The following is a 25,321-nucleotide window of genomic DNA, read 5'->3' on the forward strand; positions in this document are numbered from 1 at the left end:
GTTATACCACCCAGGGACTAACTAAGCCCAAACACCTAACGAATACTATAGGAATAGAGCTGTAATGGTCTCCACTTGCTTCTAAGCTCCACTGCTGCTTTGGAAGAATTTGTGATTTCACTGTTACTTCCTAGCATTATATTACCATTATTAATAGAAGTGGAACTATATGTGCAGAGGATAAAGTATTCCATGGTTCGGTCATTGAAGTAGTATTTAATCACAGGTTGTGAATTTGTTTTACATAACAGAAAATAACCAAATTTACTAAAACTTAGAAGTATGTTTATATTGTTTATACTCTTTAAGTCTTAAGCTGCTCCACAAATAGCATCATCATTTTGAATAAAAATGTGTCTGAGTGTGTTATTATTCACTAATTCAACCAGCCAACCTACCATCCCACCAATATTTTTGAAACTTCACCATTACCAGGCATAGTATAAGTGTGAAGATAAAGAAAGAAAAAAATGATTAAATAAATAACAGTCCTTGTTCTCAAGGAATTTGCCAGGCAGTGGGGTGGGGGGAGGGGACGCTGACATGAAACCACCAAGTATGATCCTGTATAATACATGCTATGATAGCACAGGGTGCGGTCCCTGGGGCAGCACCAATTAGGGGCATTTAACTGAGTAAGAAAGAGAAGGCGCCCCGGAGCAGGTAGCATTAGAAGTGAATCTTAAAAGAAGGGCATTAAGGAAAAGAGGCATCAAAAGAGGAGAGATGTGCTAGACAGGCAAGCACAAAAGCACAGGGCAGATTTAGGGAGCTAGTGCTTCTGTAGGGCTTCGTACCAGGATTCACTGAGGGCAATGGCAGACAGGGACCAGCCAGATCATAAACAGCTTTGTACATAGGACTAAGAAGTTTGGGTTTTACCCGTAAAGTAAGGGAAAGGTGCTGAAAGAATATGTTTTAAAAGTTTATGTGCTTTGAAACTATGTGACTCAAACTATAGTATAATAGTTCTGGGTTGTTTGTTTTTTTTTTTTTTTTTCCCTGTTCCTTAATATTGGATACCTCGGTCAAACATTTGATTGAGAGTAGACAGTGAGAAAATCACCAGTTGTAGACTGACAAAAACCTCATTCTTCATCTGTAAAGTGGAGATCTTTCATACTTAAGGTTAAGCATTTATTGCAGTGTCTGAAATATTGTAGATAGTCAGTAAATACAAGTTGGCATCATCACCGTGATGATCATCATTGTAAAAGATTGAATTGGAGAAATGGATTCAAATGCTAAGAGTTAATTTTAACATCTAGAGTTAAGGTCAGTTTTCTGATTCTCCTTAAAGTAATTTTGAGTCCCTTCAGAGAGAACTATTTTTTCAGAGAACTATTTTTTCATGGCTAGGAAAAGGCATTGGTTAGCCAAACACATCAATTGTGTACTTCTGCTAGTTTGGTTGTCCAAGATAACAGAAAAAAAAAATTGGGATTTCAGTGGTTGATAGCAGTATCCTGAGAAGAGCTAGATGATTGATTAGTTGATTAAAGGTGGAAGAGAAAAATATCAAGGTCTGTAGATAAAAACTAGGGATAAAAATTAACTTTTTTTTTTTGCCACTCTGTTGACTGGCAGGCCTTCAGAAAGAGAGCTAAATGCTTTTAACTTGATGTTAAACTATTTATAAAAGCCCTTTATACTCTAAGGACTGTAGGTGATTTTTTGATGTGTTTTTGTAGTTAGAATATTTTCTGTAGTTTTGCCCATATGAAAATTTGAAATCTAGTTTAGCAGTTTCAGTTTGATTGTATTAAAAATTAGGTAGGTCAAAATCAGACTTGCTGTCTGCATGATGCCACCTCTTTTAAAAAAAAAAAAGTAGACTGTATTTCAATATTCTATAGAATAATAGGTTTACTTTCTGTGTTCAATTTTGTTAGTGCTCCTATATCCCTCCCTGTGAGAGAGAAAATCAGAAGAACTTGGAAAGTGTCATGACTTGGCAACAGTACTGGAAGGAAGAGATTGGTTCCCAGCCATTTACTTGCTATTTTAATCAATATCAAAGGTAAGTCCGTATTTACATGTTCGTATTAAAATTGTTTGCAGCCTCTGTAATTTATTACACTAATAAGTCATAGATTGTACCCACTTGACAAAATATACAACATGGAGTTAGTCTTAACCCTTTCTTGTGTGTAGTTAGCAATGCCCTCCTTGCTCTAGAGGATGGGGAAGCATATAAAGAATCTGCAGGAAAAAAAAAAAAAAGAGATAATTTGTAACATAGAGCTGACCCTCTGACTACACCAAGAAATGACAGTGCCTTTAGGTAGGCACGTTGTATACTAATAGTGTCCCCTGAGCATTATAGATTTATACATAAGGTAAACAATGTGCAGATTTGTCAGCATTTGGGCTGCATCAAGTCTTATCTATTTTGATGAAGTATCAATGAAATGATATACCAGTAAAGCTTCTTTTGACTTAGAGAGCACTAAAGTTATCAGGAGTCCCCGGGTGACAGCAATGGTTAAGCTTTCAGCTTCTCAGGAAGGTTGGCCATTTAAACCCTCCCGGAGGTACATTGGAAGAAAGGCCTGGCTATCTGTTTCCTAAAAGTCATAGCCATGAAAATGCTTTGAAGGACAATTGTACTCTGAAACACAAGGCATTGTCATGAATTGGAATCAGTTCAACAGCAACTGGTGAAGTGATACCATATAACAACGGTTCCTTGGACTAGAGCACTTCAGTAGCCATCCAGATTAGTCATAGTAATTTATTCATCCAACGTTTATTAAGTATTCACAGCTCCCTGCTCAACATTGCATGATGTACATTTCACTTGTATTTTCTACACATGCCTCAAACCTTCACTTCCTCCCACATTTCCTGTCTTAGTGAATGGTACTATTGTCTACTCATTTATCTAATCTAGAAACCTTTGAGTAATTCTTAGTTCGTTTTTCTCCTTTACATTTGATAGCCTGAATTAACCATCATGTTGGTTTTTTCTCTAAATGACTCTCGAATCCATTAGTTTCTCTGCCTTCTTGCTGCCACTGTCTTAGCTTAGATTCACGTTATTTCTCAGCTATGTTAGTGCAATAGTCTTCTGACAAGTTTTTCCATCTTTTCCCTGCTTCTACTCCAAGCTATTCTCCAAGGTGCAGCCAAAGTGATCTTTCTAAAGCATGAATCTAATCAGGTCACTCCTGATAGCTTTCAGAATAAACTCCAAATACTTGTGTATCAGTCTCCCTAAATCTAGCATCTTACTATAACAATGATTTATATTATTTCTTATGATTGTATGGTTAGCTAGGAGATTCTTCTCATGGTCTCTCCTGGGCTCATGTGCAGTCAGACAATGGCTGGAATAGCTGTATGGTCCAAGATGGCCTCCTTCACATGTCTGACAGTTGGTGATGGCTGTTGGCTGGGGTGTCTCAATTCTCTCATCCTCTAGTAGGCTGGATCACCTGCCTTTACAACATGGCAGCCTTAGGGCAGCATTTCAAGAGAGCCAGGCCTCCGCTCTGGAACCATGTAACATTACTTCTGACATACTCTTTCGGTCAAATTAAATCACAAAACCAGTCAGATTCAATGAGTGTTGAAATAGACTCCACCTCTTGATGAGAAAAGCTGCAAAGGATTTGTGGCCATATTTGGTCTACCGCAGCATACCAGGTTTCTCAAGATCTCACCTTAGACTGCTACCTCTCCAGCCTCATCTTTCTTCCTCATACTCCTTGCAGTAGCCATACTGAACTGTGCGCAGTTTTCAGAGTATCCTATACTTCTATATCCATGCCTTTTTATTTGTTCCTCCTGCTTTGTGAATGCCTTTCTGAAGACTCTCCTCAGATGTCACCTCCTCTGGGATGCTTTCCTTGATCCCCAAATTAGATTTAATTGTATACGAGTTAGTATACCATCTGCTGCAGATAAACAGAAAACTCTGGCTTGAAGTAGCATAAACAGGAAATATATTATTCCACGCATCAAGAAAAATGCACAGGTTAACCTGACATCAGGGTTGTTTGATGCAGTGGCATAACAGTGTCATCAAGAACCCAGGTCCTCTCCACATCTCACCTCTACTTCAGGGTAGCTTCCCTCATAGTTACAAGATGGTTGCTGCAGTTCCAGATGTCACATCCAGATACAGCAGTGTCCACAGGCAGAAAGAGCCTGTCTCTCCTGGTATATCTTTCTTGGGATAAGGAAACTTCTTTCCAAACTCTCACAGCAGACCTTCTCTTGAGTATCCTTGTCCAGAATGAGTTCCTTTGCCTACTCCTAAACCAGTCACGGGGAAGAACAATGAGAATCTACCCCTAAGTTCAGAATAAGGCAGTGTCTTCAAAGTCACATGAAGGAGGGGTGTTTACCTCAATAGATTTGAGAAGAAAGAAGAAAGAGGGACAGGATATTGTGGAACGACCAAAAGCGCCAGGTACAAGGTGTGTCTACCATGTCTCATAGCCTTGTGTGTACAGCTCTATTCCAGAGGTTTTCAACCTTCACTTTACATAAGTATGCCAGAGGAGCTTTTAAAAAATGTACCCCGGGCCAATCAAATTATGTCTGGTGGTTGAACCGAAGCATTAGCATTTAAAAAAAATCTGCCCCAGAGATTCTAATGTACAACCCGGTTCGAGAACCACTGCTCTAACTTCTCACCTATCATCCTGTACTGTAGTTCTTTATATGTCCATCTACCCAACTACACTGGACATTTCTGAAGGACAGGGCTATACCTCTGTCTTTGTATACCTAGCACAGTGCTTGCTTCTCAGCTAATATGTTTGGTAAACAAATGAATAAATGAATGCAAGACGCCAAATTAATCAGGAGGGTTCTTTGCTTCCAAAGCATAAGAATGTATTGGTGGAAGCAGACACATATGCAAATATAAACATGACTGTCTTAGTTATCTAGTGCTGCTGTAACAGAAATAGCACAAGTGGATGGCTTTAACAAAGAGAAGTTTATTCTCTCACAGTCCGGTAGGCTAGAAGTTTGAATTTAGGGCACCAGCTCCAGGGGAAGGCTTTCTCTCTCTGTCGGCTCTGGAGGAAGGTCACTGTCATCAGTCTTCCCTTGGTCTGGGAGCATCTCAGCGCAGGAACCTCAAGTCCAGAGGATGTGCTTTGCTCCTGGTGCTGCTTTCTTGGTGGTATGAGTTTCCCCCTCTCAGCTAGCTTCCCTTTCCTTTTATCTCTTGAGAGATAAAAGGTGGTACAGCCAACATCCCAGGGAAATGCCCTTTACATTGGATCAGGGATGTGACCTGGTTAGGGTGTTACAATCTCACCCTAATCCTTTTTAATGTAAAATTACAATCACAAAATGAAGGACAACCATAGAATACTGGGAATCATGGCCTAACCAAGTTAATACACACATATTTGGGGAGACATAAGTCAATCCATGACAATGACTTCATCGGCTAGAAATAAAAAGGGGAAGAACTTGAAGATGGAGTGGCTGCAGTGAAAAAATGGAGGCTTGACAATGTAAGGTATATTAGGTATATGGGTTATATAGTAAGGAATGATGACTTTGTAAGCTGGAAAGGTAGCTTAGTGTTAGATTTCTAAAGGGTCATAAATGCCATGCTAAGGAGACGGTCTTTGTCATATGGGTAATGAAAATTCATGAACAGTTTTTTTTTAACTGAAGACTGACATGAGTGGACCTTCGTTTTAGAAAGTAGCTGGTGTGAGTTTTGAATATGTATTGGAGGGGAAAGATGGGCTAATGGCAGAGAGTTCTATCTCAATGATAGGGGAAGGAAAGAGAGCCCTGAATGAAAAAAAAATTTTTTTTGAATGGCTACCATGTGCCAGCCATTGTGAATAACATTTTGTGTAAATCACCAAATATCTTAAAATAGTTCTATGTACTATCCTCCTTTAACAGATGCAGAAACTGAGTCCTAAAGAAGTTAAATAACATGCCCAAGGCACACAGCTTGTAAGTTACAAAACTTGAATCCAGTTAATCTGATTCCCAAAGCTCCTTTTATTAACGATCTGCTGGTCCTGATCTCAGGAAGTCCTCATGGCATAGTGGTTAAGAGCCACAGCTCCTAACTGAAAGGTTGGCAGTTCAAATCCACCAGGCGCTCCTTGGAAACTCTAAGGGGCAGTTCTACTCAGTTCTGTAGGGTCGCTATGAGTCGGAATTGACCCAATGGCAATGGTGTTTTTTTTTTTTTTTTTTTTGGTTCTGATCAGGGATTTTGAACTAGAGTAGTGACAGTAAAAGTAGCTAACGGGGCTATATCAGAAAGACATTTAAAGTTAGAATCCACAGAAGTTAGCAAAAGAAAGGTTGTCAAATTTGACTGGGTATAGTAATAGTGTGGCTTTGCCTCTGTTGAGTTTGAGGTACTCATAAGATGTCCAGAAGATTGTTGATCAAGTTGGAAACATAGAACTTTTAGTTCAGGAGCAAGAGGCGAGGGCCACTGTCCTACAGATTGGGAATCATTGGCACACAGGCTACATTTGAAGCAAAGGGAAAGAATATTTAGTGGGAGCATGGAGAGTGAGAGGAGAAATGTGGGTGGAATCTCGGGATTATGTACATTTTAGTTATAGGCAGAAGACTGAGGAAAAGTGGACAGCTGGTGAGAGGAAAGGCAAAAGAGAACAGCATCTCAGAAGGGAGAGTGTTTTGAAGAGAAGAGGGGTAATGGAGCAGAACTACTGAGAAGTCTTTGGTTTTGGCAATTAGACGTCTGTTAGTGATCTCAGTTAAAACAGTTTAGGGATTGTGTTCTATACAGTCTTAGGGTATAGAGTTAGAAGTCATCTTTTATTAGGCTAATATAATTATCTTTTATTAGCCCATCTTCCGCCTCCAATACATATTCAACGCTCACACCAGTTATTTTCCTAAACAAAGACCTACTCATGTCAGTCTTCAAAAAAAAAAACTTTTCATGAATTTTCATTACCCACATGGCAAAGACCATCTCCTTAGCCTGACATTAATGACCCTTTAGAAATCGAACACTAAGTTACCTTTCCATCTTACAAAGTCACTATTCCTTACTATGTAACCCATACAGTTAATGAGAATATGAAGGCATTAAGTGCAGACTACTCTTTCAAGAAATTTGCCATAATTGGAAAAAGAGTTTGGGGAGGAGTTGAATAATTGAAGGAAGCAGGGTTGGATAAAGAGACAGGAGCCTTCTACAGACTAAAACTGCTGAGGACAAGAGAAAATTTGAATGTATATAGTAAATAAGGTAAAAATGGAACAGACCCTGAAGAAAATGAAGTACAATGGAACAAAAAGGTTAAGAAGTCGGGATTTTTTTTTTTTCTGTGAAGAGGGAGGCCTGCAAAAAAAGACCTAGTAACAGGTAATGGGCACCAGCAGTACGATGGATACTGAACTCACCACTGCCTGAGTCAGGTGTTTCCTTTAAGCTTGAGCCAGAAATTGGTTTCAGAATGTGTGTGAGTCTGAGTCTGTGGATGGAGGCAAACAGGGTCATCTCCTCCCACTCGCTGTTCTGACTTGCTGATGATCACTTTAATAAACTTCCCTCACTCCCCACTCAACTTTATAAAATTCACCAAGTTTTGTAAATTCTGCCACTACTCCCAAACAAGGGTGTCTCCTGTTAGGGCATGAATTCTAACTATCCTCAGTACGCAATTAAGAAGAAGCCCTGGTAGTGGTTAATAGCTATGGCTGCTAACCAAAAGGTTAACAGTTTGAATCCACCAAGTGCTCCTTGGAAACTCTGTGGAGAAGTTCCACCCTGTCCTATAGGGTTGCTGTGAGCTGGAATCAACTCCATGGCAATGAATTTTTTTATTTAATTTCTCCAGAACGGTTGGCAGTTTGAACCCACCCAGCAGCATCATGGAAGAAAGACCTGGTAAGCTGCTCTCGTAAAGATTACAGCCTAGAAAACCCTATGGATCAATTCTGTTCTGTCACATGGGGTCACTATGATTCAAAATTGACCAACAACAACATCAACTTTAGTAACAGTAAATTTAAGCCCATTCTACCTCCCTCAGAGTTGATAGGCATTCATTACCCTGAGTGTCCTAGTCTCAAACTACTGAGGGTATGAATAGAAGTCGGGACGGTGTATCACAGCAGAGCAACACTCAAGACATGTTCTTCAAGCGACTTGGGGAAATGAGTTTGGAGTTTGGCTCTTATACTATGACATATGCAAGAGGAAACAAGAGTGCTGGTTGGAGGTGTGAAAATAGTAGCTCCCTGATGCAATCTACTCTTGGTACACATTTCACCACTGCTAAATATGAAATAAAAATAGACTTACTGTATAGACTCCCAGATGCTCTTGGTAAGGTGAACTTTATATTTAAAGTAACCTTTAGATTTCACTCAAATTCAGGAAATTAGGGAGAATGGTTACCAAGAAGTCTCCATTTTTCAAGAAAAGGATGTTATTTAAAAAGTCTTAGACAAATATTATATGAGTCTCAACTGTCTACTTTGTAAGCCTTATTTCAGTGAGCCGTACTCAGGAGCTTGGAGCCTTGGTGATGCAGTAGATAAGCACTTGGCTGCTAACTGAAAGGTTGGTGGTTCGAATCCACCAGCCACTCTGCAGGAGAAAGATTACAGCCTTGGAAACCCTACGGGGGCAGGCCTACTCTGTCCTATAGGATCACTATGAGTTGGAATCAGCTCAACAGCAATGGGTTTTTTATGCTCAGTTGTGGAATCTGCAGCAGCCAAAGCAGCCACAGTCAGTCCCCATCCAGTTATCCCTTCTCCCACGGCCAGGGAGGACTCCACAGAGGTGCTACGGTGACTTCGCACTGAGTGCTTGGTGGAGCCCTCTCATTGGTGGCTTCCATTCATGATCTTCCTGTATAACCCTTTGGCTTTCTGCCTCCATCAATATTGGGACTCACATTCATCTTACAATGTATAAATTTCTTTGGTCACTCTTACCCTCCCTAAACCATTTTCTCCCCTTAGCCTTTCCTTGGCTTATCTTTTTTCAGTTAAACCCTCTTATACCCCTTACCAGGTATGCTTTGAAATCCTCATTCTTTTGCCAGTAAACTTCCTTGTATTCACAATGTTTTCATAAAATTCTTCTTTATCTTTGCCTTAACTGACTTTCCCTTGAAGAAGGCACTTCCTTGAAAACAGTCATCCTTAATTCCCTTTGGGTCTAAGGGCCAGGAGTGTTTTGTTTTTTAAAACTTTTCCTATTATAGAAAGCATAGTGTTTTTCTATACAAATTTACTTTTTTAATACTTGGTTTTACCCACCCACCAAAAAAAAAAAAAAAAACCAAACCCCTTGCTGTTGAATTGATTCCAACTTATAGCAACCCTATAGGGCAGAGTAGAACTGTCCCATAGAGTTTCCAAGGAACAGCCGGTGGATTCAAACTGCCAATGTTTTGGTTAGCAGCTGAGCTCTTAACCACTGCGCCACCAAGGGTCTTCATCCATCAAAGCGGATAGAAATTCACAGAGCATCCACAGCAGGCTTATACACACACACAGTTGTCAAATGAACAAATCTAGCCACACCACCTGTGAAGACTCCTGAATTCATCCCATGGCCATGGTTCAGGCCCTTTCCATTTCTCTTCTAGATTGTTGAAGTGATCCTCAGCTGGTCTTTCAGCCTTGGCTTTTCTCTCTTGTCCATCACCCACACTACACTAGGTTTGATTGATTGTTTTTAAGCCTCAACTTTATTTTTTCACATTCCCTTGTTACATTTTTTATAGCTTCCTATCATCCATAAGGGGCCCTGGTGACAGTGGTTAAGTGTTTGCTGGCCAGCCAAAAGGTTAGCAGTTCGAATCCAGGAGGCACTCCTTGGAAACCTACTGGGTCAGTTGTACTCTCTGTCCTGTAGGCCCTCTGTGAGTCAGAATTGACTCAACAGCAACAGGTTTTTTTTTATTGTCCATAAGATAAAGACCATGCTCTTCCAATTTCAGCTTCAAGTTCTGCTGTGCAGTCATGTGCTAGTCATGGAGAAACAAAAGCAAAATGGCAGCAGCAACAAAAAACAAAATAAAAAAACAGATAGCCCCTGTCTTCATGGAACTTATAGTCTATAGTCACACCATTAGATATAATTACAAAGTAGGGTAAATGCTAAGAGGAAAAGCCGAGGGCTCTGCTATGAGAGATTATAACAGGGCGGGGAATTTTGAAGACCTGTCTGAGTAATTCATACTTTGGTTGAGCCCAGAGGGCTGTTCAAGAGTTAGCTAGGCAAAATGAGGGGAAGAACATTTCAGAATGAGGCACTACCATATATACACAGGTTCTTTGGTTAGAGAGAGCTTAGTGAGTTTCAGAAAATGCAAGAAGGCCAAGTGGCAGGAGAGCAGTGAGTGAGAGGGAGAGCGTTGAGGCTGGAGAAGAGAAGTCTTCAGGGCCTGTAAGGCAGAGTCTGGGCTTGGATTTCTATGAAGTATAATGAGTAGCCAATAATAGGTTTTAAATAGGGAAGTGGTGACATGATCTGCTTGTAATGTTTTAACTCTTACTGTGGCTGCTCCAGTCACCATGATTACTGTGTTCGCCATGCACGTTGGCATCTTTCTGTCTGTGCTTCTACCCCTCTCCTCTTCCTTCTCCTGGGGACACCTTAACCTACTTCACATATAAGAATCAGCACAGTAGCATGGTTGTAGTAGGGACTGTGGAACCAGCTACTTTCAAGTGGTGTGATATTGGATGTGTTACTTTAACCCATCATGTCTCAGATCCCTCTGTAGAAACCAAGTAGCTATGGAGTTGTCTCTGATTCAGGTGACCCTGTGTGTGTCAGAGTAGAACTGTGCTCCATAGGGTATTCAGTGGCTGATTTTGGGGGGTAAATTTCCATGCCTTTCTTCCAAGGTGCCTCTGGGTAGATTCGAACTTCCAGCCTTATAGTTAGCAACCAAATGTGTTAACCATTTGTACCACCCCAGGACTTTCCTCTGTAGAAAGAGTGAATAATAAGCTTATTGTGAGGTTATCAATGAGATGCTATATGTCTAACCCATAGTAATGCCTATCAAAGTGTTTGCTATTGTTATTTTAGTTACTATTATGAAGATTCGCCTAAAAGTCACGTTTGTATAACCTCTCATCTTTTCAGGTACAATTAATTCTTTTTCTGTGTGCCCACACTGCCACTGTTGCTTTTCTTATACAGTTGTAGAGTTGACTGATTGTGTCCTTTTCTCCTCCATTAGATTATGAATTCTTTAAGGGCAGTAACCATGTGAACCCAGGCATCTGGTTTACACTTTCCCTCTCCCACTCATTAACTGTATGATCTTGGGGAAATTGCATTATTTCTCTGTCTTGGTTTTCTCATCTAGAAAATGAGGGCAACAGTATCTATCTTAAGGGTTTTTTTATAAGAATCGCATCTGCCCAATAGTTCCCCTTCCCTTACTCTGTAAATTTCTAACAACTGGGGACGGCATTGGGTTTTGCACTGGGTTAGGGTAGAAATAGCTAATCAGTGAATAGCCTGGTTATTCACTGATTGGAGGCTCAGATGTTGAATGAATAAATAATAGGAGCTTTTTTGAGTAAAGCAATAGAACACAAAAAGAAAAAAAGAAAAGATTCTGTAATAAAATAAAACAAATATATTCTAATACTGAGCAGATCTGTCCTAGTTTTTAAGCTTGTTTAAAGTGTGTTTATCCTGTAGTATATATTTTTAAATCAAACTGATCCTTGGCATGTTTAGCAAAAGATGAATGTAATAGCCTGAGCTCAAATTAAGTAGAGTGCTGTGTAGAACACAGTTTGAAAGCCATTAAAATAGAAGATTGAAAGCAGGTAATTAGAAAAGACTGCTCACTTACTTAGGACTTAGTGTTCTTATCTATAAAATTTGATAGAGAGGTAGATTAAATGATCTGTAAGATTCCTTTAAGCTCTCAAGTTCTACGGTTTTATCATTCTCTGACTCTGAAGGCTTGTACAGTTGCAGCAGCCAAGGATGATAGCTAAAACCCCAGTGGTGGGAGAGAGAGAATTAGCAAAGAATTAAATGGTTAACTGTCTGGAGCCATTTCCATGGAGGAGCAGACCGTCCCTCCTACCTCAATAATAATCGAGTTTCATAACGATGACATTGAGTCATCAAAAAAGGTTAAATTTGGTTCAACATACTAGCCTTAAAAGGCAGGGAAATGTGTAATGCATTTTTAGAAAGATTTTTTTACCAATAATATTTTAACATTTTTATTAGTTTTTAGTCAATGTGAAAGGTTAAGCTTTAGTTATCTGGAAAATTCACTTGTGTGAATACTTACATACTCACTAAAAAATAAGCAGTTCCATTTTATGGGCTACAGAGATTGTCCTGCCAGAAAATAGCTTATCACATCATGGTGTGACCCTCTTCAGTGTCCTAGATTTCATCTCATGAAACTGCCACCATTTCAGTCGTTTTCCCTTTCATTTATTCAACAAGCATTTATAAATCACCTGCTATGTACCAGGCTCCTCTGCCAATTTGTCGTACTGTGGTGGCTTGCACATTGCTGTGATACAGGAAGCTATACCACCAGTATTTCACATACCAGCAGGGTCACCCATGGTGGACAGGTTTTAGCGGAGCTTCCAGACTAAAACAGACTATGAAGAAAGACCTGGCAATCTACTTCCAAAAACTTAGCCAATGAGGACCTTATGGATTGTAACAGAATATTGTCTGACTCACTTGCTTTTGACACATTATCATGAGGGATGGATCAGTAGAGGAGGACATCATCTTTAGTGAAGTAAAGGGCCAGCGAGGGCAAAGGAGACCCTTGGTGAGATGGATTGGTACAATAGCTGCAGTGCCAGAGTCTAAAATGCCAGCAATAATGAGGATGATGCAGGACCAGGCATTGTTTTGTTTTGTTGTCCGTAAGGTTACCCGGAGTCAGAATCAACTTGATGGTAGCTATCCATCTCTGTCTGTCCATCCATCCGTCCGTCCATCCATCCGTCCATACACCCGTCCATCTGTCCGTCTGTCCTTCCATCCATCCATCCATCTGTCCATGTACCAGGCAGCAGTGGTCATGAATAAGGCAGCTTTGTTCTGTCCTCAAGGAACTCACTGCTTAGTATGAAGTACAAGCATATAAATAATTAATTGGAATACAGTGTAGGCACAGGACCAGGCAGTGTTTCCTTCTGTTGTATGTAGGGTTGCTATGAGTCAGAACTTGGCTCAACGGCATCTAACAACAAAAACAACGAGGGCCCTAATAATAGAGGTATATGCAGAGTACAGAGCCTGAGCCTACTTGAATAGAAATAAGGAATGGAAAGAGAAAAAAATCTTCCCAGAGGAAAAGTTGGAGGTGAATTTCAAAGAATGAGCAGGAATTCTTAAGATAAATGAAGGCTAGGGAATGGGGTCTTAGGGAAAGTGATAGCAGGTTGAAAGACATAAAGACCTGGAATATCATGGAAAAACTGTAAGGAGCTTCATGTGCCTGGAGAGTGTGTCTAAGAGAAAAATAGATGAACCTTCAGAGATTGAATCAGACAGTCTTGTGTCTTTATGCCATGCCTCAGATTTTAGACTTTATCCTGTGTACAATGGATGAGAGACAGCCACATTTGATTTTAGAAAGGTCACTCTGGTGGCTGCATGGAGGATAGACTGGGTATAGGCCAAAGATGGAGGAAGGGTGAACAATTTGAAGATTATTGCCTCAGCAAAGGCAGAACTAGTAGAGGAAGGAATGCAGGGAATAGACATGGGACTTTAAGGAAATGGAATTCACAGACTTTGAGATACACATGCTGCTGATGAGGGACAAGGTTAAGAGGAGGACAAAATGGAATGACTTCTGGCTTTCTGTCCTGGGTAAGTGTACTAGATGCAACATCAGCTGGGACAGGTGGCACTACTGGTTGCCTCACCCACTTTTATATGTCACCCGCCCCCCTCCTCCCAAGCCATTTTTCAACCATGTGACAAAGTCTCAGCTAGTGAAGTATAAGGGGGGTTCTGGGAACACTCTTGCTTTCCTGGCAGAAGTAGCACTGCCCTGTTTCCACCACCTTTGTCTTGGCAGAAGAGTGGAGAGATGTAGCCTGATGGCAGGAGGGCAAAAGCTATTGTGCAGCTTTGAGGGGAAAGCCTGAGGATGGACTTAAGAGTAGGGCAAAAAAACACAAAGAGCCAGCTTCCCAACACCATTGTTGAGTAGCTGCCCTTGCCCTGCCAGCTGCCTCTGGGTTTCTTGTTATATGGAATGAATAACAGTTACATGCTTACATTGCTTGGATCTGAATGCATATATAAACAATACAGTGAAAGGTCAATTGCAGTTTATTTTTGTAATGCCTTTGCCTTGGTTTCTTTTTTTCTTTCTTTTTGGTAAATATATATGCAATAAAACATTAACTACTTCAACATTCTTCACGTTCAGTGACATTGCATTCATCTTGTTGTACAACTATCACCATTATCCATTTTCAGTTTTCTTCATCACCTTTAATAGAAGTTCAGTGTCCCTTAAGCAATGAGTGCCCCATTCCCCCTTCCCACCTGCCCCTGGTATCGCTAATAAACTTAGGTTTGTACATACTTGTTTATTCTAGATATATAAGTGGAATCGCACAATATTTGTCCTTTTGTGACTGACTTATTTCATTCAGCATGATATTTTCAAAGTTCACCCGTGTTGTAGCATGTACAAGACTTCATCTCTCTGTAGGGCTGAGTCATAGACCATTGTATATATGTACTGCATTTTTTTAAATCCATTCATCTGTTGGTGGACATTTCAGTTGTTTCCATCTTTTGTGTGCCTTATTTTTTTTTACTTACGTGAAGCTCAAAACAAATAAAAAAAAATCAAAAGATTTACTATATGTATATGTTGAATTTAATTATACCATTGGCTCCTAAGTTTTCCCTTTTTTAGAGGAAAAATTACTAAAGCAAAACAACAAAAAAAATGCCTTGTCTTTACTAGCAGGTTTTCTTAGGATACAAATACAAAAATATGTATATATAAAGATGGGAAGTAAAATTTTGAATAAATTTTGTTGATCTGTTAGTGAGTTACTGAATACTAAACTTGGCATTTGGTAAAAATTTAATTTTTAATACAGCTTTTTATTTTTGTAAATTATTTTATTTTTGTAAATATTTCCTCTGAAAAATATTTTTTGCAAGTTATAGTACTTTTAACATTATGGAAAATGTCTATCACTAAAGAATAGACTGGCTGTATGGTTAAATGTTAAAGGCACATTTTGGTTTTCTCTTTAGTCACTATGACATATTGAGTCCAGTGTTATATCTGTAGTCTCAAAAAGCAAAACAGTGGATCTGGAATCTTACCCAAGTTGAGTCTTTCCCATATACATTTGTCTCTGGTTCCATAGTAAGAGAGATTATTTCAGAATTGAAGGCTAACTTTGGTCCGAAATTCTAGGGGCTTATCCTATGTGCTGTTTAATTCCACTGTTCTTCCACAGTCTGACATTCAAAATGGCCCCATGTGACTTAGGCTGTAAATGTGAGGATCTGCTTTCCGATGGTGAATCAAAGTGTTTTTTATCCTCGCGAATTCATCTTTTAATGGTTTTTATCATCGTGGCAAGTAACTTAGGAATTTGACATCATTATTTGATTACTGATTTGATGATTATTAAATCACTTCTCATTTAAGATGCTTTAATGCAGCCATTGAAGCCTGAGGGAATGGAAGGAAAACTACAAGAACTGTGGGACAAATAGGTCAGCAAGCGGAGCATCGTCAAGAGTGGAATGCAGGGCAGGGCGTGCGTCAGGAGACTTGAGGTCTATCCATAGCTCTCGGCGTGACTCACTGATGACCTTGGGCTAGTTACCAAGAGCTCTCACCTCAGTTTCATCTTAGATGAAATGGGGCCAGAACCAGCCTCTAACACACATAGAAGGTGTTGTGGCATTGATGGACTTTCAAATCTGGGGACGCCTTTCAATCATTTACTCCACTTCAAAGTGCATCTCCACAACAACATTTTTCACTGCTTACGTGAACAGCTCTGGTGAAAATGGACATTGCCTCCTCCTGAAGCCCATTCCAGTTTCAAACATTTCTAGTTATCTAAGAAGATCATCTATATGGGATCAAATTGACAACAGCGACTCGAAAGATTAGATAGGAAACTTAGGGAGCAGTGAGTTTATGTTAACAGGGAAAGGACCATTTGGAAAAGGAGGATAAAAATGGTTGCACGACTTGAAGAATGTAATCAATGTCACTGAGTTGTACATGTAGAAATGGCTGAATTGGTATATGTTCTGCTGTGTATATTCTCAACAGTGACGACAAAAAATAAAATAAATTCTATTTAAAAAATATAAATAGGAAGAATTATGATTCTTCCACTAAACAAACTGAATTTCAATTGAATGTGATACTAAAAGGTGAAGTCATAATAAAAATGAACAAGAATTAAAAAAAAAATCATCTTCCTTAGAGCAAGAGTCTCACAATGAAGATCAGCCATGTTATTCGAGTTTTACAGAAGAGGAAACAGTCTTGAAGGTTACATAGCCAGTGAGGAGCAGGGTAAGGGTCTGAACCCAAGTCCTTGACCCTCAGAGGATGGTCATCCTAAGTCCACATCGCCATCACTGTTGTATTGCTCTTCTTAGCTGGTCTGTGCAAGAGAGGGCAGCGCATTATTGCCACCATTATGTAATCTCGGGACTAAAACTCAGTTTTTTAGGCCTAACATGGAACTAGCTTTTTTGGCAGCCACAACACACTGTTGATTCATGCTGAGCTTATAATGAATTAAACTTACTCCCCCAGGTCTGTTTTATACATACTTTTTTTTTTTTCACTCTTGAAGAAGATTTCCCCCATTCCAAAATTTGTGAAATTGTTTTTTCTGCATTTATATGCAAGGATTTTACATTTCTGTCTTTATAATTGCATATTGTTGCTGTTGGCTTATTGCTCCAGTGTCTTATGATTATTTTGAATCTTGATTCTATCACCCATCATATTTGTTTGTTCTTTCCAAGTCATTGATAAAAATGCTGACAAGGACTGAGGTACAGACAGAGACCTGACTGTTTCACGGGCGATCTTCCTAGTCTGACCTAACAAACAAAAACAAAAACAGTTGCTGTGGAGTCTGTTCTGACTCATGTGACCCCACATTGTCAGAGTAGAACTGTGTTCCACAGGGTTTTCAATGCCTGGTTATTTGGAAGAAGATCACCAAGCCTTTCTTTGAGACGCTTCTGGTTGAACTCGAACCTCTAAACTTTCTGTTAGCAGCAGAATGTGTTTACTAGTGTTATGGATTGAATCGTGTCCCCCAAAAATATATGTCAACTTGACTAGGCCGTGATTCCCAATATTATGTAGTTGTCCACCATTTTGTGATCTGATGTGATTTCCCTGTGTGTTGTAAATCCTACCTCTATGATGTTAATAAGGCAGAATTAGAGGCAGTTATGTTGATGAGGCAGGACTCAATCTACAGGGTTAGGTTGTATGTTGAGTCAGTCTCTTTTGAGATATAAAAGAATCAAGCAGAGAGGATGGGGACCTCCTACCACAAAGAATGAAGAACCAGCTGGGAAGCATGTCCTTTGGAGGTGTGTCAATCCACCTTGTTGAGGGTCTTCCTCCTTTCCACTGACCCTGTACTTTGCCAAGCATGATGTCCTTCTCCAGGAACTGGTCCCTCCTGATGGCATGTCCAAAGTATGTGAGATGAAATCTTGCCATCCTTGCTTCTAAGGAGCATTCTGGTTGTACTTCTTCCAAGACAGATTTGTTTGTTCTTCTGGCTGTCAGTATTCTTCGTTGATACCACAATTCAAAAGTGTCAATTCTTATTCGGTCTTCCTTATTCATTGTCCAGCTTTCACATACATATGATGCAAATGAAAATACCAAGGCTTGGTTCAGGTGCACCTTAGTCTTCAAGGTGACATCTTTGCTCTTCAACACTTTAAAGAGGTCCTTTACAGCAGATTTACCCAATGCAATGTGTCTTTTGATTTCTTGACTGCTGCTTCCATGGCTGTTGATTGTGGATCCAAGTAAAATGAAATCCTTGACAACTTCAATCTTTTCTCCGTTTATCATGATGTTGCTCATTGGTCCAGTTGTGAGGATTTTTTTCAGCTACCATCTTTAAATAATGCCTACCCTGTACCAGAAACTGTTTAAGCTCTTTTTATACATTGATTCACTGAATTGCACAGTACCCCTACAGGCAATATTACCATGATCCTCGTTTTGTAGAGGAGACAACTGAAGCCCAGAGAGGTTAGGCAACTTACCCAGGATCACATAGCTGGCAAGTGACTGAGTCAGGATTCAAACCCAGGAGCCTGTGCTTTTAACCACTCTGCGGTTCTGCCTCTAACATCAGCCAGGATTCTAGCCCATATCGTGCTCAAGGATAACATGAGGGATTCTATTAAATCTAATCAATGAGATTGGTACTATAACATTTATTAGAGTATCGGTGGCAGCAAAAGATCTGAAATGCCAAACCACAGCACTATGCCTTTGTATGTGCTGTATCTTCCTCCAAGAAACTCTTTGCCCGTTTGTTCACCAGACTCTCAACTCCTGTCCTTCTTTCATGTCTGCCCAAAAGATATTTCCTTTTTATTTTCCCAGGCTAACTTAAATACTCATTCTATTTTATTACCTCTGCACTTGGCAGAAATGCATTTTGAAACATGTTTCAATAAGCAAACATTTATAGAGTACTTGCACTGTGCTAGGCATTGTGCTGGGTAATGGGAACATAAACATGAGAAGACACTGTTCCTGCCCTCAAATTTTTCGCCAACTCCGGAGATCCAACACACAAGCAGAGCACTAATGCCTGTCACATCGTAGGTGTTCTGCAAACATTGCTGAGTGGCTGTGAATGGAAGAGAACTGACTACAAAGACAAACAATCCCCAGTTGCCATCCAGTCGACCCTGAATCGGATCTGTCAGAGCAGAACTGTGCTCCAAGGGGTTTTCAATGGCTGATTTTTAGGAAGTAGATTACCAAGCCCTTTTTGTGTGTGTGTGTGTGTTTTAGGTTCAAGTTTACAAATCAAGTTAGTCTCTCATACAAAAAGCCAAACACACCCTGCCATACACTCCCAGCTGCTCTCCCGTTAGTGAGACAGCACTTTCCTCCTCTCCTTACTATATTCCCCGTGTCCATTTAACCAGCTCCTGTCCCCCTCTTCCTTCTCGTTTTGCCACCAGACAGGAGTCACCCACATAGTTTCATGTGTCTGCTTGAGCCATGAAGTTCACTCCTTACCAACATCATTGTCTGTTTTATACGCCAAGTCAATCCCTGTCTTTAGAGTTGGTTTCGAGAATGGTTCCAATCTTGGGCTATCAAAGAGTCCAGGGACCATGACCATCAGGGTCCCTCCAGTCTCAGTCAGACCATTAAGCCTGGTTTTGTTATGAGAATTTAAGATCTGCATCCCACTGTTCTCCTGCTCCATCAGGCATTCTCTGGTGTGTTCCCTGTCAGGGCAGTGATCGGTGGTAGCCGGGGACCATCTAATTCTCCCAGTCTTAGGCTATTGGAGTCTCTGGTTTATGTGGCCTTTTCTGTCTCTTGGGCTCATATTTTCCTTGTGTCTTTGGTGTTCTTCATTCTCCTTTGCTCCAGGTGGGTTGAGACCGATTTATGCATCTTAGATGGCTGCTTGCTAGCGTTTAAGACCCCAGACGACCAGGCCTTTCTTCCAAGGCTCCTCTGGTTGGACTCAGACCTCCAACCTTTTGGTTAGTAGCCAGACACATTAACCATTTGTGCGAGGGCATTCCAGGTACACAGATAACCTTTTAAAACGCCCACATGTGAGTCTTTAAACTGATTTCGCTCTGTAGATTAAGAGAGAATGAATTTTGATCATCATGCCTGTTAGTGAAATTGTAGAATCCACAGTCCATACCTGTGTATCAATCAGCTTAGGCTACATAATGTAATGGTGATAACCAACTTGAAAATCTCAATAGCTTATAGCAAAAAAAGTTGATTTCCTGCTTATAGCCCATTTGTCTTGTATCATGTGCAGCTTTGCTCCAGCATGATCACTACAAGACCCCACCTGGAGTGGCCTCTTTCTGGGACATTAATGCTATTCTATGGCAGAGGTAAAAGAAAACAAATGTCCCTAGGATGACCCATGCCTGTACTTTTTAGCAATTTTTAAACTCTTTTTATGTTTAGTCCACTAAGCTGATGGCTAAAAACCAAACCAAACCCTTTGCCACTGAGTCGATTCTGACTTATAGCGACCCTGTAGGACAGAGTAGAACTGCCCCATAGGGTTTCCAAGGAGCGCCTGGTGGATTCAAACTGCTGACCTTTTGTATAGCAGCTGTAGCTCTTAACCACTATGCCGCCATGGTTTGCATCTGATGGCTATTTACCTATATTTTCTTGAATTTTGAATATCACATGGCACCAGGATAGAGTTAAACTACCAGCACATGTGAGAGAAATTTGTAAGATTGACCGATAGGGTCTTTTCTTAATTATTCAGGTTTTAAAATTGTACAGTAACTCATCACTTTAAGTGTTATGCATATTTCTTCTGTAAACTTTTGTTCTCCAAACATATAAGCAATTTATCATTTAGAAAAAAGCCCCCAAATTAAATTAGTTAACTTTACTGAGCAGAAGTATTTCAGTATCTGTTTAATGCATGTTTACCAAGAGATGTAACTGTTCAGCAGACTAACTGAAGGCAAAGCTATTATTCATGTACTCTTTTGTTTTGTTTTTTTTTACCATATAATTTAAGGGTTAGGATGAATCATTCATTGCTATCCTTGAAGGCTGTTTCTATCTTCCCACATGCAGTAGCAAAGTGTATATACTCTGCTAATCATTTAATAAAAAATAATAATAATAACTGTTTGGTGCGTAATACATTTTAGTAAAATGGGTGTTTACCATTTGGGACATTTCTAGAATGACACTAATAACAGAAGTTATCCTTGTTTCCATTGAGCTTTCATAATAAACAAAAAGACTGCAACTCACGTTTCCCCCACCTAGGATACATTTTTCAGATCGTTTCTCCAGTGCTGCCAAAATAATGGTGCAACACTGATCTAAGAGGCGTACAAAAGAAAATAAATCGTGGCAACTGGCTTATTTTTCTTGATTGAGGATCTAGTTACAGGGAGTTGGGCTTAAACTATTCAGACATTAAGGGTAATTTCCTGAGAGTAAATTGTGGAATGAATTACTGGGGAATGAGGTACAGGATCTTTTTTCAGAAGTATGGAAAAAATGGAATGGCTGTCCACCTACTTGCACTCATTTGGTGTTGGATTAACTGGGTGCTGGCAGCAACTCCCAGTATGCTAGGTCTGATACAGATGTGCGTAGGAGTAGCAGTATCGGAAGGCTCTTCAGGTTGGGGAATGCACCTAAGCCAGGGGTCAGGCAGGTGAGTTGAAGAAACAGGAGTCACTAGTGTCAGTATTTATGGATGGTGGGTTTGGCTAGGCTTAGTGTTATTAGTTGCCATCAAGTTGGCTCAGACTCGTGGTGACCATATGTATAACAGAATGAAACTTTGCCCAGTCCTGTACCATCTTCATCTGTATGTTTGAGTCCATTGTCGTGGCTGTTGTGTCAGTGCATCTCATTGAGGGTTTTACGTGTTTTTGCTGACCCTCTACTTCACCAAACATGATGTCCTTTTCTAGTCATTAGTCTTTCCTGATAACATGTCCAAAGTAATCAAGTTGAAGTCTCACCATCTGTTTGTATTTCTTCTAAGGCTGATTTGTTTGTTTTTCTTCACCAACACCACAGTGTGAATACATCATTTCTTCTGCCTTCCGTTTTCATTGTTCTTTTGGCTGGGCTGTTGTTGTTGTTAGGTGCTGTTGAGTTGGTTCTGACTCATAGCAACCCCGTATACAACGGAACGAAACACTGTCTGGTCTTGCACTGCTCTCACAATCGTTATGCTTGACCCTGTTGTTGTAGCCACTGTGTCAATCCATCTCCTTGAGGGACTTCCTCTTTTTCCCTGACCCTCCACTTTACCAAGCATGATGTCCTTCTCCAGGGACTGGTCCCTCTTGATAACATGTCCAAAGTACGTGAGGTGAAGTCTTGCCATCTCTGCTTCTAAGGAGCACTCTGACTGTACTTCTAAGACAGATTTGTTTGTTCTTCTGGCAGTCCGTGGTATATTCAATATTCTTTGCCAACACCATAATTCAAAGACATCAATTCTTCAGTCTTCCTCATTCATTGTTCAACTTTCACATGCATATGAGGTGATTGAAAATACCATGGCTTGTATCAGGCACGCCTTAGTCCTCAAAGTGACATCTTTGCTTCTTAACACTTCAGAGAGGTCTTTCGCAGCAGATTTGTCCAATGCAATGTATTGTTTGATTTCTTGACTGCTGCTTCCATGGGTGTTGATTGTAGATCTAAGTAAAATGAAATCCTTGACAACTTCAATATTTTCTCTGTTTATCATGATGTTGCTTATTGGTCCAGTTGTGAGATTTTTTTTTTTTTATGTTGAGGTATAATCCATGCTGAAGGCTGTAGTTCTTGACCTTCATGAGTAAGTGCCTCAAGTCCTCTTCCCTTTCAGCAAGCAAGATTGTGTCATCTGCATATCGCAGGTTGTTAATGAGTCCTCCTCTAATCCTTATGCTGCTTTCTTCTTCATATAGTCCAGCTTCTCAGATTATTTGCTTAGCATACAGATTGAATAAGTATGGTGAAAGGATACAACCCTGATACACACCTTTCCTGACTTGGAACCACACAGTATTGCCTTGTTCTGTTTGCACATCTGCCTCTTGGTCTATGTACAGGTTCCTCATGCGCACAGTTAAGCACTCTGGAATTCCTATTCTTTACAGTATTATCCATAATTTGTTATGATCCACACAGCCGAGTACCTTTGCATAGTCAATAAAATACTGGTAAATATCTCTCTGTATTCTCTGCTTTCAGCCAAGATTCCTCTGACATTAGCGATGATATCCCTCATTCCATGTCCTCTTCAGAATCTGGCTTCAATTTCTGCCAGTTCTCTTTTGATGTACTGCTACAACTATTTTTTAATGATCTTTAGCAAAATTTTACTTGTGGGTCATATTAATGGTATTGTTCAATAATTTCTGCGTTCTGTTGGATCACCTTTCTTTGGAATGTGTATAAATATGGATCTCTTCCAGTTGTTTGGCCAGGTACTTGCCTTCCAAATTTCTTGGCATAGATGAGTGAGGACCTCTAGTGCTGCATCCGTTTGCTAAAGCATCTCAATTGGTATTCTGTCAATTCCTGGAGCCTTGATTTTCGCCATTTGGCTGGGCTACAGCTATTTAGAAAAACATTAAGCAAGGAGAAAAACAGTAATGACAAAAAAAAAGTAAATATGATCGCTGTCTCCTGAAAATAGTTGGCACTGTCTGTAAAAACACAAGCACGTACACATGACTGTTTATGCAAATACATCCATGGTATTCCACAATTTCAGACAAATACTTGTGGCCTTTGAAAAAATTCCCACATGCCTAAGATCCTGCTTTTTATTTTATTTTTTCCCCAAATTTTCTTAGCCAAGATTGTGTTACCTTGGGTTTTCACTTCCTTCTCTGAAGGCTTTTCATATTACACTAACATTTACTGAGCTCTCACTTCAAGCTTAGCATGATGCTGTACCCTTCTAGGTGCTGGAAACACTGCAAAGAATCCCGACTTGCTGAGACCAGTGTCTTTTGTGGGGGCATTTGTGCTTAAGCTGTGGGTGAGTCAGTGAGACCGTGTTGCTATGTCCCCACTTCAGTTTTACTATTTAAGGAACCACTGCCGTCTTGATTTTATATCAAAACTCATGGAGAAAATGTTCCTCAGCCTCTTTTAAATGCCATGTTGTAACTGTGCACAATATGCCCAGTATTGTTCAGATGGTAAGAAGATACACTGACATTTGAGGGGATTCCTTACCCACCTCATTTCCTTGAGAATCAAATCCTGAAGCTGTTGCAGGCCTTGTAAACACCCAATGGATTCCCTGCTAATATGCATATTTTGGGCACATCAGTATGTTTGTCATTTTCTCCCTGGAAACGGTTTCTCACACCCACGTTCTAAGTGTGTGATCAGTGATTATATCTCCTGTTAGTTTTCTGGGTTCTCTTTGCCTGGAGTGAAGGCTGGGAGCATGATTCAGTTTAGGGAAATGATACAAAACGTGGTTGTTAAAATTATCTTTCCAAAGGGTCGTTTTGTATGTGTGCGGTTACTATACTTGGTGCAACCTATGACCTCCTTCACCTAAAATAATGAAGCAGATTTAAGCACTACCGGTACCGGTTGCTGTCAAGTTAATTCTGACTCATGACAACCCAGAGTAGTACTGTGCTCCATAGGGTTTTCAGTAGCTGCTTTTTTGGAATTAGATAGCCAGATCTTTCTTCCAAGGTGCTTCTGGGTAGACTTAAACTTCTGACCTTTTGGTTAGCAGTCAAGCATGTTGACCATTTACACCACTCAGGGACTCCAGTTTGAACACTAGGATCTTAGAATCTTAGTATTGGAGAGAGCCTAGGAGACACCTGCTCAAAATCTAGGCCCTTGGAGATCATTTATCTTAGTTTAAAAGAGGAGTCTCTGCCCTCTTTTCTTCCCCAAATTTGCTATTTTTGAAGCTGTCAAGAGACAGGCACCTAATAACTTTGCTCAGGGATCGATCCTTTCAGTGTTTGCAGCCTTTTCTATAAGGACATCATCTTCCTCCACTTTGGCATTTGACTTCATGAAGCAAGTAAGGGGCCAGTGAAACTTGTTGGCTGGTATTCTTTCTAGGGCATTCGACAGCTTGGTGGTGGGGAGGGAGTTGTTTTGTTTTGTCTTGACCAGTGCAAGGAATATGAGGATGTCCTGGTTTAGTTAGTACTATTTGTTTTTTTTTGTTTCGTTTTTATTGTGCTTTAGGTGAAGGTTTACAGACAAATTAGTTTCTCGTTAAACAATTAATACACATATTGTTTTTGTGAAATTGATTGCCAGGCCCGCGACTTGTCAACACTCTCCCCCTCTCAACCTTGGGTTCCCCATTTCCACTCGTCCAGCTTTCCAGTCCTCTCCTGCCTTCTTATCCTTCCCCTTGGGCTTGTATGCCCAGTTAGTCTCTTATATATGTATTATTGTTTGTTTTGTGGGCCTGTCTAATCTTTGGTTGAAAGGTGAACCTCAGGAGTGACTGCAGTACTGAGTTAAAAGGGTGTCTGTGGGCCATACTCAGGGTTTCTCCAGTCTCCATCAAACCAGTAAGCCTGGTCTTTTTTTTTTTTTTTTGAGTTTGA

At 40.2% G+C, this 25,321-nt stretch overlaps 1 protein-coding gene across 1 annotated transcript in view; it reads left to right on the plus strand.

Annotated features, from left to right (window-relative positions):
• The window catches only part of KCNMB4 (potassium calcium-activated channel subfamily M regulatory beta subunit 4), a 91,171-nt gene that overhangs the window by 22,087 nt on the left and 43,763 nt on the right, over nucleotides 1–25,321 (plus strand). The window contains exon 2 of the mRNA XM_049883884.1: nucleotides 1,893–2,020. Within this exon, the coding sequence (XP_049739841.1) occupies nucleotides 1,893–2,020 (128 nt within the window). The remainder of the gene's footprint in view (nucleotides 1–1,892; nucleotides 2,021–25,321) is intronic.

The sequence above is a fragment of the Elephas maximus genome, chromosome 4 (assembly GCF_024166365.1).
Source record: "Elephas maximus indicus isolate mEleMax1 chromosome 4, mEleMax1 primary haplotype, whole genome shotgun sequence".
In the NCBI taxonomy this organism is placed as follows: Eukaryota; Metazoa; Chordata; class Mammalia; order Proboscidea; family Elephantidae; genus Elephas; species Elephas maximus.